At 37.6% G+C, this 17,726-nt stretch overlaps 1 protein-coding gene across 1 annotated transcript in view; it reads left to right on the forward strand.

Annotated features, from left to right (window-relative positions):
* Positions 1-9,566, forward strand: part of ROBO1 (roundabout guidance receptor 1) — a 404,959-nt gene extending 395,393 nt beyond the window's left edge. The window contains exons 28-30 of the mRNA XM_039237973.1: positions 545-853; positions 6,419-6,615; positions 7,898-9,566. Of these exons, the coding sequence (XP_039093904.1) occupies positions 545-853; positions 6,419-6,615; positions 7,898-7,912 (521 nt within the window). The 3' untranslated portion in view covers positions 7,913-9,566. The remainder of the gene's footprint in view (positions 1-544; positions 854-6,418; positions 6,616-7,897) is intronic.
* The last annotated feature ends 8,160 nt before the right edge of the window (positions 9,567-17,726 follow it).

Genomic DNA, 17,726 nt, shown 5'->3' on the forward strand with positions numbered 1-17,726 from the left:
AATAATATAAAGAACACCGAGCCAGAAATTAAGAATCTAAGGGCATTGGTCCTAGTTCTGATCATATCTAGATTTGAGATTGAAAACTTAAAGTTCATGTGTTCAAAGTACCCTTTTACAGAATGAGAAGGGATTTAGGCTCGATTAGAGATGGCAAATATGTCTCAACTCAAGTGCCAACCTCAATCAATTTGAAGTGGTTGCCTGAAGAGTAAGGGTATGCATTTGGGACTAGCCACATTTTGCTGAAATCAATTAAGAAGGCCTGTCGTGGTTGGGGGAGAGACCATTTGAGCACATATGCCCATATTAGATATCCCGTGACTAGGTAATCTCTAAGTCCCAGCTCTGTGATTCACTATTTTTGTGCTGTATAACAACAAGAATAGATTGAAATTTTTGATCTTCTTGTTCCTTGGTTGCCTTCAATTGTTCTAGTTCATTTAAGATATATTACCTCACAATTGAATGTGATTCCAATGATAGTACTAATATTGAAGTGGAAGTGGAAGACTTTTACAATATTTTAAATATTTCTTTCTAGATCTTCCACCTCCTCCGGTGCCACCACCTGCTATAAAGTCACCCACTGTCCAATCCAAGGCACAGCTGGAGGTACGACCTGTAATGGTACCCAAACTACCTTCTGTAGAAGCAAGAACAGACAGATCATCAGATAGAAAAGTAGGCAGCTACAAGGGGAGAGAAGTATTGGATGGACGACAAGCTACAGATATGAGAACAAATCCAGGTGATACCAGAGAAGCACAGGAACAGCAAAATGATGGGAAAGGACGAGGAAACAAGGCAGCAAAACGCGACCTTCCACCAGCAAAGACTCACCTCATTCAAGGTACTGATACATTCATACAGCAAATAAATATAGATTGAACGTATGTTTGCGAGTTACACTGTAGGTTCTCTTGGACCATATGAAAAGTGGTAAGATTTAGAAATTTGCTCTCTAATAGAGTAGACAAACATGGACTCAAATAATTATAATATAATTGAATTAAATGCATGACATTATATAAGACTTCCTTGGAGACGTGTCAGTTGAGTTGGGTTTTAAAGGAAAGCATGATCTCAACATGTTTACCAGAGAGAAGGGGATAGCAGGCAAAGGAAATAAATGGATAAAAAACATGTAGATGTAAAAAACTATGTTTGGGAGAACTTTGATTTCCAGTTTGGCCAGAGAATAGGGTGCTTGAGACTAGGCACAATCAGTGAAAGATAAAATAGAGAGGTGGTTGGGCCAGATTGGGAAGGCTGGGAATATGACTCTAGACTGTGAGATTTATGATACGGTCCGTGGTGAGCCAGCAAAGAATTTTGAGCAAGAAATGACAGAATCAGATTTTTAGAAAAAGAATTGGCAGCACTCTATAATGAAGGAAGAGAGTGGAATCTAGGAGATTAAGGTACCAGATCACTGTAAAATATCTAGGTGTAAAACATGAAAACAGTGAATTAAAATAGGTATGCGGGGAAAAATAAAAAAGGAGAGAACAGCCTCCACTGGCATGTCAGAGTTGGAACCGATAGGAATTGGTGACTAATAGAAAGTAGAAAAATAGAATGAAATTATGGAATAAAGCAGAGCTTCCTCAAATGCTAATTAGATGGCCCTGCTGACTAGTGGAACATAATTGTACTAACCAATGTAGGAAAACAAAACAAAACAGAAAAGATTTCTAAGGGAAAAGAATTTCAGTGTTGAATGGATTAAGGTGCTGACAAGAACACAGATATGAAGAAAATCAATAAGACTTTAGAGAACTGAGTTTAAAGATCAGGAGAAAGGTTGTGAGTAGAGACTGGATTTTAGCAACATCAACACAGAGTATAAAATCATGTGAATTACAAAGGCTACATTATCAGCAGTTATATATCGGTTCATGCTGAGCAATGAATTCTCTGGGAGGAAAGCAGAGCAACACCCTAATTTGTGGCCATTTGCTTACTTCTGTTGGGTAGTTACTCCCAAGGTGGCTGGTTTTGAGCTGCTAATACGAAGTCCGTGAATGTGGAACTGGGAAGGCCTGGGGACTCTTCTTTTTCTGAGAACGTGTGAGCCATTTTCAATGCACCAATACTCAGCAGTGGTTAGATTTAAAGATTAGGCCCAAGAATGACTTTTTATAGTGGAAACTGAGATGGATCCACCCAGAGATCTAAAATAATCAAGATCTCCGAGCCAGAGAAGATAGTTTCCTAGAAAGAATGGAAGAGGAAATTTTAAGATAGGATGAAATCTAAAATGCCACACAGAAATGAGTTGGATATCAACAGGAGGTGGGGGTTCGGGAGAGAATGCCTACAGATTTTGCAGTATGTTATTTGTGGGTGGTATTAGAAGACCTAATTTTAGTAGTGTAGTCAGAATAGATGCCAGACTTTAGGGGGTTGTAAAGTAAATGGACACTGTGGAAGGGAAGTGATGAGCTCTTTTCAGATGGCTGGGAAGAGAGAGAGGTTGGGAACAAGTCTTCCAGGAAGGCAGAATTTGTAGGGTAGTGCTTTAGGGTAGTGTTTTGAGCATTAGTATAGACTAAGGAAAAGAAACCATTTAGGGGAAAGAAATAGAGTAAAGGGAAGATTGATCAGAGTCAAAAGAGAGTGGTAGGGTAATGAATCTTAGAAGTCAGTACAACTACTGCTATATTTTAATATGTTTTGGTGTAATTACACATCAGACTCTTACTCTGTTTATTATGGGCACTCGGTCATTAGCAACTTCCTCTCAAGATGGGAGTCAGTTTCACTCTCTTGTGTGGCAGGAAGCCTGAACTCCTAACCCAGGCACGGAATCAGCAGCAAAGTGAGGAATGAAACTGCATTTCAGGCGGAGGCCCCCACTATATGAGTACAAAGTACTTGGTGGTGTTATTACCACAATCCAAAGTTGAAAAACTTAGCTTGCTTTTTATCAGTTAAGCAAAAGGTTATCTGACTGTGACTTTTTTATCCATTCTATACTCCAAGAAGTGACTTATAAATAAAAAGTCATGACATAAATTATGAGGTTTATATGTGGCCTAAAAGTATAAACCAATTTGCTGCTACGAGTGAGCTTCCTCTAAAGCAGGTGGGACTCTTCAGGGAAAAAAAAAAAAATTTACAAATGTGGAAAGATCTTGGTGTTTACAGAATTAGAACAAAGAGATGAAATTATTTTATCCATATTTAGAGTTTTAAGAAGTTGTCCTTTATCTTATAAAAATATTTCTAACCAAAGAACTATTGCTGAAACTATTAATTTAGAAACAAAGGAGCCTGTTTCATGGAGAGCACCGAGCTACACTGACCAAATTATTATTTTATGTCTTGCCTTCCCAAATTCATATTTGAACCATAACTCTGTGTATATATGTTATTAAGTGATCATTTCTATGCATTGCTATAATTCGCACCTTCATAATTCAGTTGACATTATTTAAAATGAAAGAGGCACCCTGATTTACATGTGTAATAAATGGTCATTTTTAATTAAAGAGAGTAGTCTTTTGGACTTGAATGACTGATTTTTTTGCTAACATTTACCTCAATTAGTTCAATTTATTTCTACATATATCAAACATCCACTGTGTTGTAAAGCATTGTAGTGGTCTTGAGATTTATGTGTAAGTATGAACCTTGATCTCAAGAAGTTTATAGTCAGAGATGGAGACAGGTAATCTATGGATTCACAGATGTATTGTATTTGGTACAACGTTTATGATGCCGTGATATTTGAGAGTCCAGAGAAGGAATAGTTAGCTCAGTCTTGTGGGGATATAAGATAGAAAAAGACTTCTTGATCTTTCCTGGTGGAAGTGACACATAAGCTGAGGGATTGGGTGGGTGGAATTTAACTTGAGTGAGAAGAGTGGATAGATTGTTCTGGCAGAGAAGCTCAGCGTGAAAAGCTTTGAGGTACATTGAGGAGATTATAAGGCATTCAGTGTGACTAGACAGTAAAGGTGGGCAAAGGAGAAGGTCTTGTATTTATTTATTTATTTTCGTATAACTTAGTGTCAAATTGACTTCCATATAACACCCAGTGCTCATCCCAACACGTGTCCTCCTCAGTGCCCATCACCCACTTTCCAAAGGGGAAGCTCTTGAGGTAAAATGTAAATTTAAGTCATAGAATACCTATAGTTCCTATAAGAAGGCAGCTGAGTGAATATGTTTTAGAGAGGGATAACTCAAGACACAGAGATCTATTAGAAGATATTTACAACTACTGGACAGGAGATATGGAGAATATAAACCAGGCCATAGGAACAGAGATGAGCGATTGGGAAAATTCAAGATTAACATTTTTTGTGTTAAAAGTCAGTCTCATCTGGGTATATTTGAATGTGTGGAAAAAGTACATTTAAGGAGTGCCAGAAGGTTGTTGGAAGGCAGGGAAAACTCTAAAATGATTTCAGTTTTCTGTCTTTGTTTTCTTAACAATGAGTGTTGTCATTAACTATATTAGGGAAGACAAGGTGGGAAAACAGGAGTGGACATGATGAAGTCAGCATTCAACATAGTGAGTTTGAGGGATGCTAGAGGAAGTAGAAGTATTCAACATAGTTCAAAAATTGGAAATATAAATTAATGATTTATCATGATAAAATAATCAAATCCACTCATTTATTTACTCAAAACTATTTATCAGTGACTTGTTATATGTCACACACAAGCTGAGAGTATATCAAAACACAAAGCACACAAAAATAGCTGCCCTCATGACAGTTACATTCTAGAAAAGGTTACAGTCTGTGAGACTGCATGAAATTACCCAAGGTGAGTGGGGAAAAAATGTGTATATACACTCTAGGGTAAAAGTGGACATCTACAGGGCATCTACGTGTGAGAGAAGAGCCCACAGAAGACTACCCAGGAAGGGAAGAGAACTAGAAGCTGGGAATAGTGATGTTTAAATTGATAGTGGTTTCCAGATGAAGATAGTGAGAAGTCCAGACACATAAGGACTGAAACATGGTTAGTGATATCAAAGTCAACAGTGAATTTTCTGTCCCAGTGTAGTCATACATAGATTTCAGTGGGATTCGAGTAAATGGGAATTGTGTCTACCACTCTTGTGTCTAAATTTAAGAAGCTTTGCTGAGCATTAAGGACAGGAAGAAGGTATTGATTCATGTAGAGCGCAGGCTTAACAGGAAAGTTTTTAGCAAGAGACAGATTTTATATTGTAGTTTGACCAAAATTGTGGTCAATGGAAAAAAAAAAAAAGATTGACAAAACAGGGACAAAGATGAAGGTCACATGAGTTCCAGGGCTAGGAGGCAAGGGTGCGGAAACAGTGGTCTTCATGGACCATGAGATCCCAGCGAGTCAGAACCTGGATGGTGGGTAGAAGTGGTAGTGAGTAGAATGGGTGCAGAAAGGTGCCATCAAGGAGGACTAAACAGGTGACATAAGTAGGCTGGTCGGCCCTCCCAGGAAGAGAATGTTTTGTGCAATTGTTTAGGGCACATTGACTTAGAACTGGTGCTTGTTGGGATAGAGACAAGCCTTCCTCATTCTACCGGAGAGAACTTGTGTGGGAATCTCAGGAGAAATCATTCAGGCAGCGTGGACAGAAAAAGAAGCATTTGGCGGGGGAGGGGAAATGAGTAAAGAAGAGTTGGTTTTCATGTGTTTGGTGTCCAAAGGGTGGAGTGGACAGGCTTTGGAGAGAAGTGAGCAACTGATGGATGCATCAATATAAGCAACGCCAAATTTAAAGCAGTAAGAAGATAGAAATTCAGAAGATGGCGTTTAATTAGAGTGCCTTGTGTTTTGTGCTAGCAACGAAGGCATGCTTCTGAGATTCAAGGTTCCACAGTGTAAATGCAATGTTAAGATGGAGGTTATTTGGAAAGTGAACCTGGGCTTCATTCTGCTTTGGTAGTTTGAGGAAACTAGACCTTGTTTTTATCAATTTTGTTTGATCAATGCTTTAAAATGATCCTTCATAATTTGCATAGGGATTCCGCTACCTCCTCTGTTTTTACAGCAATGCTAGAGGCTCCTCTGGGTGTAGATATTATTAATGTTTTTTTTTTTTTTAATTTTTAGAAAAGTGGAAACTAAGGCCTAACATAATTGGGCATCACATAGTGAGGGATAGAACTGGAAGCTAAGTCTGACTCCAGGTTTGCTTTACCTCTTTTGATGATATTGGTCCCAAGTGAGTTTGAGGGAGTCAGGAGCCTGTGAGTGAAACCAGCTTGAATTCCAGCCACTACCAGGAAGACAAAAAGACTTGTTATTTTCATTTTCAGGAGAAAGCTGCCTTTTAATTATTGTTATAAAATGTCCTCACTTATTCCTCAAAAACACTGGCGCTTCCCCATTCAGAACTACAGACATAAGTGATGATACAATGAAAATGCACAATGGTGTTCATATGCATTTACCATATTTCATTACACAGAGGATATTCTACCTTACTGTAGACCTACTTTCCCGACATCAAATAATCCCAGAGATCCTAGTTCTTCAAGCTCAATGTCATCAAGAGGATCAGGAAGCAGACAAAGAGAACAAGCAAATGTAGGTCGAAGAAATATTGCAGAAATGCAGGTTCTTGGAGGATATGAAAGAGGAGAAGATAATAATGAAGAATTAGAGGTATCTATAATTTTTTTTTCCAAGTTTCTCAGCATTATGCTAGTTACTAAATCAGCCTTAAACTTAGAAATATCTATCAGGCCACAGAAGTGTTACTGTTTTACCACAAAATCTAACGTTAGTGATACCAGAGACTAAACTTCTGTGGATTTAATGATTTTCTTGAAGTGTGTTCCAACATTTTAAATGGTGATAACAGTTTCTTTTTAGATCTAGAGTTCATATTTATCTGCAGATATTCCTATAAGAAATTTATATGGCAAACATGTTGTCAGGAAATAAGAACTATTTCTCTAGATGATAGATTGTATAGTACATTTCTCTAGATAATATATAGCATAAAAACCAGCAAGGTGACAGAGTTATAAGGTTGTAAATGGGAGTGCTCAGCCCGTGTTATCTGCCACCCTGTTAATGTCTGGGGTTAACCTAACTGATTGGACCAACTGTCTTCCACTTTCACTCTTCTGCAAATGAGAACATGATCCTTGACATTAACATTCCCAGACAAGAACACTTCTTGAGTCAAATATAAACTCCTTCGTTGGAATTTATAGATAGCAATACAAGATAGAATTTGGCAGTAAGTCAAAATAAACCAATTTTAAGACTGTGTTTCCTCCATTTAATAATAATAAATAATAATAATAATAATTAAAAAAAAACAAGTTGAGGACAAATTTCTCTTCTTACAAATATATTTAATCCCAAGTAGATTGTTAAATGAATGTTCAACTTAAACTTTTAAGGATAGAAGATGACAAATTTTCAGGAATGATATCTAACTGAATCCCCTATAATACGCAAAGCATGTTGATTTTGAATTTTGGAATAAGAAGACTTTCTTCCTTCAATTGTTGTTATGAGAAGTTGTTTTACAAGATGTGTTTGTCTTTTTAAGTAGAAGAGCTTTTATTCAGGGACAAAAAGTTACCATACATAACTCTAATACTGAAACCAATAAAATTTGAGCTATAATGTTGAGTAGGGGCAGGGGTAGGTAGAGAACTCCACCGTCTGCTTCCCCTCTCTCCCCTGCACCACATACCCCAATACTGCAACATGGTGTAGCACACAGGTTGGTGCTTGTAGAGAACAATTGGATTTTCTGTCAAAACCAGCTAAAGACAAATGAATTAGTTGCCATGAGCACTTTCTAACATATGCCAGGGAATGAAGGAAGAAACACAAATTATAAGCCCAAAAACATATACATCCATATAAATATAAGACTGTACTCTAAGATTTATTTTCAAATTTACCCAAAACTTCTCTCTTACAGGAAACTGAAAGCTGAAGACGACCAGAGAGGCCTGTGTGATCCAATGTGAAAATTATCACTCAAGATGCCTCTGGTCTGATAACACACGACGCCAGATACAATGTTCAGTGCAATCAGAGTGTAAAAATTGTCATTTTTATTCCTCTTATTGGAATACCATTTTTAAAAATTTTATTGGAGTTTTATTGTTGTTGTTTGATCCTTATCCCTATGAAGAACTTGCCTCTTCCCCTCACTGTTGGAACAAACCTTTATACTTTTATTTCTAGCAAGGGAAGTATTTGACTTCTTGCTTCAGTTATCAGCCAGCGAGAGAGAACAAAACTGTTCTTTTGCATTTTGCCCCTGAGATATGGCATTGCACTGCTTATACACCAAGCCAATTTACAGCAAAGTATTGATCAAAGATACAACATTGATTAATCAACCTCATGGCAAGGGCTCTCAAGATATAATCTTTCTATAACCAACTGCTACTGCAAATTAAAACATATTTCATTTTAACACGATTTTAAAGTCAGTCTTTCATACCACCCTCTGCTGGGAGAAAACAAAATGTAATAAATGCAGAACAACCACAAGTCAATTTGAATGGGGGTAGAAATATTGTAAATATATACTCTTTGCAACCCCTGGTGGTACTTTATTTTGTCTTCATTTCAATCACTGAAGTATATTCTTACTGGAAATATACTTTTGGATATGTCGGGATAAGCCAGTGGGATCTCTGGCTGTCTAGTCATTGTCATAAGTAAGCCTAGCAAAAAAACCTTGTTCTATTTTTCAATCAAATGCAATTATAAATGCATATTACAAACAAATGGATGTTTTTTTAATGACCAATTGAATAGGACATCCCTATCTTAACTGGCCTAAATTTCTTCTGGTAGTGTCAGTTCAACTTGCGGAAGTTCCACTTAAGGAAGTTTGATTTTTGTTTTTGTAATGCACTGTTTTTAATCTTTTTTTTTTTTTTTTTTGGTTTTAAAAGCACAATCACTAAACTTTATTTGTAAACCATTGTAACTATTAACCTTTTTTGTCTTATTGAAAAAAGTGTTGAGAAGCGTTTTTAACCTGTTTTGTTAATGCTCTATGTTTGTATTTGGAATATTTGAATGATGACAGGTGGTGAAGTAACGTGCATACTTTATTGTGGGCCGTGAACCCAAAGGTTCTTACTTTTCCTGGACTTAAAGAAAAAACAAAAGGTTTAAGTTTGTTGTGGCCAATGTTGAAACTTATAAGATTTTCTTATAAGCTCAAAGAGAGGCATTACTTGCTTTGAATTGCCAAATGATGCCCTCTGACTGTAGATTTTTATGATCCTTTTTTGTTGCTATATGAATTTCATTGACTTGATAATTGGTGCTATTTGAAGAAAAAAAATGTACATTTATTCATACACAGGTATCAGGCCTGACCCCACTGGAAAACAAAGCCAAACCAAACTGAACCACAAAGAAACAGCTGGTGTTCACCAAAAACTAAATGTGTTCACTTAGCTAATTTGAAAGTTACATAGAAAGGGTGTGCAGCACTAAGGGAACAATCCATGTGATTAATGTTTTCATTATGTTCATGTAAGAAACCTCTTATTTTTAGCCATAATTTTGCATACTGAAAACCAATAATCAGAAAAGTAATTTTGTCACATTATTTATTAAAAATGTTCTCAAATACGTCATTCTTTCTTGTGTTGATTTCTTTTATTTTTTCATTGTGTGATCAAAGTTACTTCATTTAGTCACAAACTTGTGCTGTCTTAACATTTCACCACTGTATTATCAGATGAATAAAAATTCTGTTTTCTGAACGAGGCTTTACTCTTAAGGGAAAATTCTCCTTTTACCCCCTGGAAATTAAGGATATAAGATCAGTCAAGACCTAAAAGTCGTTTGGTCATAGAATAGCGATTTAATATTAAAGATGTACTAAAATGCTTTTTATGTGTATCTGAATTTCAGTTGACCTATTTCTGAAATAGGATTCAATGATGATAAATCTGATTTATAAAGTTTGGGCCACTTATGTTCCATCAATAGAAAATTATATTGTCCAAAATATTTATTAGTAATTATCTCCTTTCTTATTTACAAATTCATGTGAAATTTTAACAATTCTGTACCTACCACATACTGGGTTAAACATTATTGCCCATGAGATTAAGGCCAGAATATTCAACTTTGAGTGGAGAGGAACAAGAGAATCTAGTGAAGGTTCTCTCCCTGTGATATATATATATGGTTAAATTTTGTGTTGATCATAATTTGCAAAACTGGGAAAATTTTGGAAAAAAAAAGAAGGAAGCTATATTTTGAAGTTTAATTTTACAAAAATGATATAATTGCCAGCTTCTGCTTAGATCCATAGGTCAAAAAGTCAGTTCCTAAGCTATTTTAAGGGGAACATTGGAGAGACATATTTAATGCCTAATTTATCTCTCCTCTTGTGAGGTGACTATAAGTTAGTCTCTATATCATGTGATATACATATAAATTATGTGAATCGGAGGGCCTGAGTTTGAGTCCCAGTTTGGTCATGAGCTGTGTTTCCTTGGACATGTTACTTAACCTCCAAATCTCAGGTACTTCACCTGTAAACTCGATGATGCTTACCTCATGGGGCTATTGTCATGATTCAGTTAGTTAATGTTTGTGACACGGACTCTGTAAATGCCCCAAACAACATAAGATACTGTATATACAGACCAAAATCCATTGCACACATTCGATCCTCACTTTTCACACATAGTTTGGTCCTCAGAACTTGCAAAGAGTTAAAAACATATCAAAGTATAAGTGTGGTACAAAGATGGGGGTGGTTCCATTTCCGGTGAGTAAAATACACTGTGAAATTCCTAATCGTGGAATAAATTATTGGTGTTTTTGTATGTTTCCTTGCTTTTGAATTCCGCACAGTGGGTGGTGATGTGGCATTTTCAGCACATATATCATAGTTCAGATGCAATGTCAGTTGAGTTTGGAATAACTGTATTTACAAATATTTGGGCTGCTGTTCTGCTCAGTGGCAGAAAAATATCTTCTTCATTTGAGATGAACTCAATTGTATCTGACCTCCTTGGTCATTTCAGATATAAAGTCCAGATTTTCTCTTCCTTGCCCTCTCTATAGGTGGCCTCCAAATTCCCGAGGCTGTAAGAGAGAGAGAGAGTTGAGAGGAGAGAGACTGCAGTGGGAGCTTTCAACATTTTTGCTCTTGTCCAAGTTTCCAATGGTCTTCATTTATCAGAACCTTTATACTGTATCTTCCTTTTCCCTACTTTGATGTCCGTTATTCATAGACATTCTCCTGATATTTCTAAGCCTTTGATGTAGGTTGGGTGTAGGGAGCAGGGAATGGGGCTTTCATATGCTCTTCCATGCCATGCTGGGGCTCTGGAGACTTGGGTATGAGGATCCTTCCTTGGGCCTCGCAAGATACTACTATGTCTCTTTAACTGTTTACCATTCAGGCTGTGTACATGTGCGGGTTAGGGGGTGGGTGCGGTGGCTACTTTTGAAATGCAAAGGAAATGAGCCTTAGCCCTAGATCCAGACCACCTATGCTTGAATCCTGACTCCACAAATTATTGGTGGGATTATTAGGAAGATTACTTAGTGAGTCTGCCTTTATATTTGAGTAGTGATATTAAGAATACCTACTTCACAAGGTTGTTTGGATTAAATGAGTTGATATGCGTAAAACACGTAGTAAATGCTCAGGTATCTCTTGGTCCATACTTCCTCTCTGAGTTTGAACTAGAAAGTGCTGCCTAGGTTGCTCTTGCAGACTCCTAAAACTCTACTTGACCAGAGATGAGAGGGCACAAGAATCAGAAACCTCAGTAACACATTCACTGTATCTAATTCTCTCACCTCATATTTAGTTCTGTCTTCCAAATGAGGTGGAGGAGGGAGAGGAGGAGAAGGAGAAGAGAGAGAGGAAAAAGGTGGAAGAGAGAGACAGACTATCATATATATTGCTTGCATGCCAAGTCTTTGGTTTGCAAGACCTTAGCTCTTGCAACTCAGTCTTCATTCTGCTATAAATTTCAAAAATCTATTTTGAAACCGTAAAGGGAGTGTTGAATTGCTTTTCTACGGTAATCATTCCTTTGCATTTCTCTGGAAACCATCTGAGGGCAGCATACAGAGAAAGCTCTCTCATCTGCTGGAAGTGGGAAGTGGGATGGTATCGTAGGAAATAGTCTGTAGCAGGTGCAATGTCTGTTAATATTAAACTACACAATCTTGCTACAAAAAAAAAGATATAATTAAACATTAAAAAAGAGGTTACTCTTCAAAAATAGAAATATCTTTTCTCAAATTCTAGTTTTCTCAGCTTATTTCAAGAGAATATAGCAGAAATTTAAAAGAAAAAAGAAAAAAAAAAACAGGGATTTCGCACCAGACCAAACTAAATATTGAGCAAAAGAGTATAAAGATTACTTTAGTGTTAACAAGTTTGGTTTTTCAGTTTTTTTTTTTTTTTTGATGTTTATTTTTTGAGAGGGGGAGGGGGAAAGAGAGAGGGAGACAGAGGATCCGAAGCAGACTCTGCATTGAGAGTAGAGCCTGGCAAGGGGCTTGACCCATGAACCATGAGACCATGACCTGAGCCGAAGTCAGACACTTAACCAACTGAGCCACCATGGCACCCCAGTGTTAACAAGTTTTAAGGAGATTTTTTTTTTTAGAAATATATGGGCATTGACTCTTTTCTTTTCATAAAGGAGTCTGTAAAAGGACTTCCAGCCAAAAGCCTTCAGGACCTCCTGTTTTGGGATCTCTAAACTTGGTTCTGATTTTGGTATTGATGCTCAAGATCTGTTCCCACATATGAAAACATTCTGACCGCAAAGTCCGGTGTCCACTCGTTAAGGTCAGATATTGTCTGTAACACACCAAATTCTGCCTTCTCTACCCGAAATGTGTCATTTTCACCAGTATTTTTATTTTTGTTGTTCCCTCGTTTTTATAAAATGACAAAACAAGGAAATATTCAGCTAACCCTGTAGAGGCCAGGACAACCGCACCAAAACAGAGCTGTTGTTTGCTTAGCCTGCAGCATTTCTGCTGTAATGTGCTTAGTTCAGTTGCTTAAACAATTAACTACACAATGAACAAAAATGTAGTCTATATGAAAATGGAATGCAAGAAATTCTGTATTTACTCATAAAAGAATTTACTCATATGAAGACTACAAATACATAAAGTTATTTTGAGTTAGCAAGTGGGTTTTTAACCAAATTCTTGACCATTTTTTAGATGAATGAGGGTGTCTGAAAAAGCAAATGTGGCTTTATGTTTCAAAAAGTAGACAGCCCTTTATTTTTAAATGTTCTTGTCATTCTGAAGAACAAAGTAGACTAATTAACATTGGGGATGCTATTAGTTTAGAAAGTTACATTGTCTTCTTTCTTTTTCCCTTAGTCCCTGTTTTGAGTGCTAGTGAGAAGGGAGGACAACAATTGAGTATTTAAAAAACATGTTCAAAGATACCTCTTCTCCGGAGGCCCTAAGCCTATGTTTCTCAAAGTAATGTCCAAGAATATCTATCTTTTGGTTATGTATGTAAATTCCTGATTCCTGTCCCGATCCCGCTCAATCAGAATCCCAGCAGGCAAGTCCTCATAATTTGCATTTCTACCCTAATATAAATGAAGTATATGTTTCATTGTAATATACCTGAAACTGGAATGAACCTTGGAGTTGACAGTGTCTTTCAATCATTTCAGCCAGGTAATTGTCACAATGTTGTTTTCATGGTCTGCTTTAAAAACAAACAAACAAACAAAAATGTCTCACACAAAGTTGACACTTGTCAAATTTTATTTATGTCATTAACAAGGGAATCAATCAGCAGGAAGACAGCATTTGAAGAACAGTTGTGGAAGTAACTTAAATACGATAGCTTAGTAAGTTACCTTTCTATAGGGCAATGCAAACAGATGTTAGTATTTCTGCTGAACTAGAGAATCATGGCACCTATCTTTCTCTTTAGGTTAAATAATCACTAACCTTCAGAGCTACCTAAAATGTGAACCTTTTTCATTTGCAATTAGTCAAAAATATACTTTGATAATTTGCATACCCCCAAAAGAATCAGATGAGGGTCAAACAGTGACTTGGTTTTGTTGGTTTCCCAGGAAGGAGAACCTGCAACAAAGACTCGGATGCAAACAATTTATTTAGGAGGTAATCGCAGGAAGGGGGTTTGGGAGTGTGAGGGAAATGAGAGGGATGTCAACACGGGTACTTTTAAGTTGGTAAAGATGCCTCCAGTGGTGACTCTACTGGCTCCTATAAGAAGCATACAGAATACTTCCCTGAATCCTACTCCAAAGGACGGGTACCTGGAACATTATCAGCTTACTCCTAGTTCCCCGTTAGTTGCAAGTTGCTGGTGGGACAGGGGTGGGGTGGGCAGGGGTGGGGTAGGCAGGGGAGTTATCTCTCAAGCACTGGTGAACAGACCAAGTGGGAGTAGAAGACCCAGAAGCAGAAAGTGGGCATGCTCTATGACAGTTTTCTGAGATGGGAAAGTGCTAAGAAGAGGTAAGTCTGATTGTCTCGAAGAAGAGAGTTGTCAGCCACAGCAGAGTCTGCAAAGCCACATATATACCACAAGCAGGATTACTGCAGATGGTTTAACATGGTATCGAAAATCAAGCAATCACAAATTACCATTTTCAAATTTAAGGTATGTTTCTTTCACATCATGCATGTATGAATTTAGTCACAGGTATTCAGATTACTTTCGGATTGGTGGAATTCTTACCCGCTATCAATTGCTGGTACTATGTGTGTTGAGTCTAACTGCCATTCAACATACAGTAAAGCCTTGGATTGTGAGGAACTTGTTCTGTGAATGGTATGTAAGACGAGCAAACATTTCTAATAAATTTTAACTTGATAAACGAGAGCTGTCTTACAATACGAGTAGTATGTGATGCCGAACATCATCACATGATCACAACTGAATTCATGGTTCTTGAAATTTGCTTTGGCATACAAGTTGTTTGGGTTACAAGCATGTTTCCAGAATGAATTATGCTTGCAAACCAAGGTTTTACTCTATTTTGAAAATATTTGTACTATCAATATTGAAACAACACCAAAGCAAAACAGGCATGGAAAGAGCAGTGAGATGTGAATTGGATCTAATTAAAGTTGTGCTTTATAGTACATAATCTATGCAAAGGAATGCAGGAAAAACTACCAAATCCCTCAGAAAAACATGAAAGGAATTTCAAGCAAACTTGAGGATGGTATAGTCCATGTGTCCTGCAAGACTGTCACTGCATCACTGCATGACAACCGCCATCAGCAGCATTTACACAGTGGCATGTAAAATAAAGCTCTTTCAATGGAGTCTTACATTTGATGAAATCTTGTAACATTTATGCAAGCCCATTGCCTTAAAAAAAAGTTGGGCTCAATGCAGTGAGGGGTGCCTGGGCGGCTCAGTCGGTTGAGCGTCTAACTTCAGCTCAGGTCACGATCTCACGGTTCAGATGTTCGAGCCCCACATTGGGCTTGTGTTGACAGCAGGAAACCTGCTTCTGATTCTGTCTTCCTTTCTCTCTGCCCCTCCCCTGCTCGATCTCTGTCTCTCAAAAATAAGTAACCTTTAAAAAAAATTAAAAGAAAAAAGACTGCAGTGAGGCTTGGAGATTTTAGACATTCTTCTTCCATTTAGGAAAAGCTCTGAGCTCTTCAATCTTGAGTAAAACAAAGCTCCTGATGCTTCTCGCCTTGGTAATTTCTACTCCCTACTCAGCTTCAGGAAGTCACAAAAGTAGCCTGGACAACTAGAGCTTGTGTCCCTCCCCACCTTGTACTTCCCAGGGTCCTCCTGCACTTTGGAGTGTCTTCTTGCAAATTTTAAAAATCCACCTCTGCTGGCTGAGACCTGTCAGGGCAGCCAGTGCCTTCAGAACCAAGTGCTAGAGCCCAGATAGGGACTGATGTGGGCCCAGGACCGTGCATGTGGGATCCGTAACACAAGGAGTGTTCCAGTAATTTCTATGGTAGCCTCCTGAGGCCCAGTGAACTGGCCTCTAGGTCCAGGAGGGTGACCTGGTTGGTGGACTGCTCACACTGGCTGGCATTTTTTTTTTTCATAAATTTGAGCCCAATTGTGCTCCCAGAATGGCACTCATGTGTTTGATTTGGAAAGACTTATGTTGTTTATATAAACAGAGGCCCTGCAGAAGTATTTACCCTGGCTGCCACACTAGGGAAGCCCTGAACATAGGGAAACGTTTAAGCCAACCTAATAAAACCTGAGTTTTAACGTGGAACACCTGTTTTATAGACTGCTGCATGTTTTTCACAGTATGGGAGCTTCGATGCAGTACAGATAATCATCTTCTCTACCTGTTCTTGGTAAAGGGTCTGTGTAAATCATTACTAAATGCCTCTTCAGCTTGTGTGTTTATGAGTGCCTGTGATTTTAGTGGGCAATGATAGAGTCACTTAATTCTTTATTAAGTTCTGTTTTTAAAACTGCAAAATTATACACCATGTTGATAAGGGTTTGGAGAGTAAAAGGCAGTTGGAATAATTACTGTGGGAAATACGATAGGAAGTAAATTATGAATAAGTAGATGATAGGAAAAGAATGAGTCATTTATTGTGTACCTGCTATGATTTAAATATATAATCAGATTGAATTTTCACCCAACTTGGTGAGGAATGGCTAGGCTGAATCCCTTTTGATGAGAAAGCCAAGAGTTTGAAAGCTCTGAGCTCTTAAATCTTGAGTAAAACAAAGTTCTTGATGCTTCCTGCTTAGGTGACTTCTATCGGTGAAGTTTGCTGAAATTCACAACAGGAAAATATAAACAGAGTGTGAAACCAGCTTCAAGTCTATTGCTCTTTTCCAGACATTAAAGCTGCTTTTCAAAGATGAGAACCCAATTAATCAACTTGAGAAATTATACTCAATTTCCTTTCTTAAATCACCTATCATGGAAATGGGAAAAAATGGTGTTTGCTTCGGGAATGGGCGATGAATCAACAGCTGAAGATGTTGTTGCCACCAAATAGTTTAAAGCTCCGTTATAGACAGGCCTAGGTGGTTAAGCCGGCTGAGTGTCCAACTCTTGATTTCAGCTTAGGACATGATCCCAGGGTCATGGGATCGAACCCATGCTCAGCATGGAGCCTGCTTGGGATTCTTTCTTTCTCTCTTCCCACCTCTGTCCCATTCAAATAAAAATAAAAAGTGTTTTCTTAAATATATAAATAAATACTCCATTATCTTTAGGACTCCCAATTCAGTTGGTAGAGAATGCGGCTCTTGATTGGTTGTGGGTTCAAGTCCCACACTGGGTGCAGAGGTTGCTTAAAAATAAAATCTTAAAAATGTAAATAAAAGCTCCATTGTCTTTAATTAGTAATTTAATTTAATTGTTTAATAAACAAATCTCAAAATATTGCTTAGACTTCCAAAGACCACTTTATTTTTAAATGTTTTCAATTTTTTAAAGTTTATTTATTTATTTTGAGAGAAAGAGAGAGAGGTGCAGAAAGAGAGAGAGAGAGAGAGAGAATTCCAAGCAGGCTCTGCACTGTCAGTGCAGAGCCTGATGTGGAGCCCATTACCCATGAACCATGAGATCATGAACTGAGCTGAAATCAACAGTCAGACGCCTACATGGACTGAGCCACCCAGACGCCCTCAAAGACCACTTTTAAAGATAAGCAATTAAAACATAATTTCCAAAACATCATAACTGTGCATGTATTATATATATATATATATACGTATATATATATATACTATGGATTCTTATATTAACATTCTCAGTATTAAAGGG

The sequence above is a fragment of the Hyaena hyaena genome, unplaced genomic scaffold (assembly GCF_003009895.1).
Source record: "Hyaena hyaena isolate Hyena2069 unplaced genomic scaffold, ASM300989v1 scaffold_132, whole genome shotgun sequence".
NCBI lineage: Eukaryota > Metazoa > Chordata > Mammalia > Carnivora > Hyaenidae > Hyaena > Hyaena hyaena.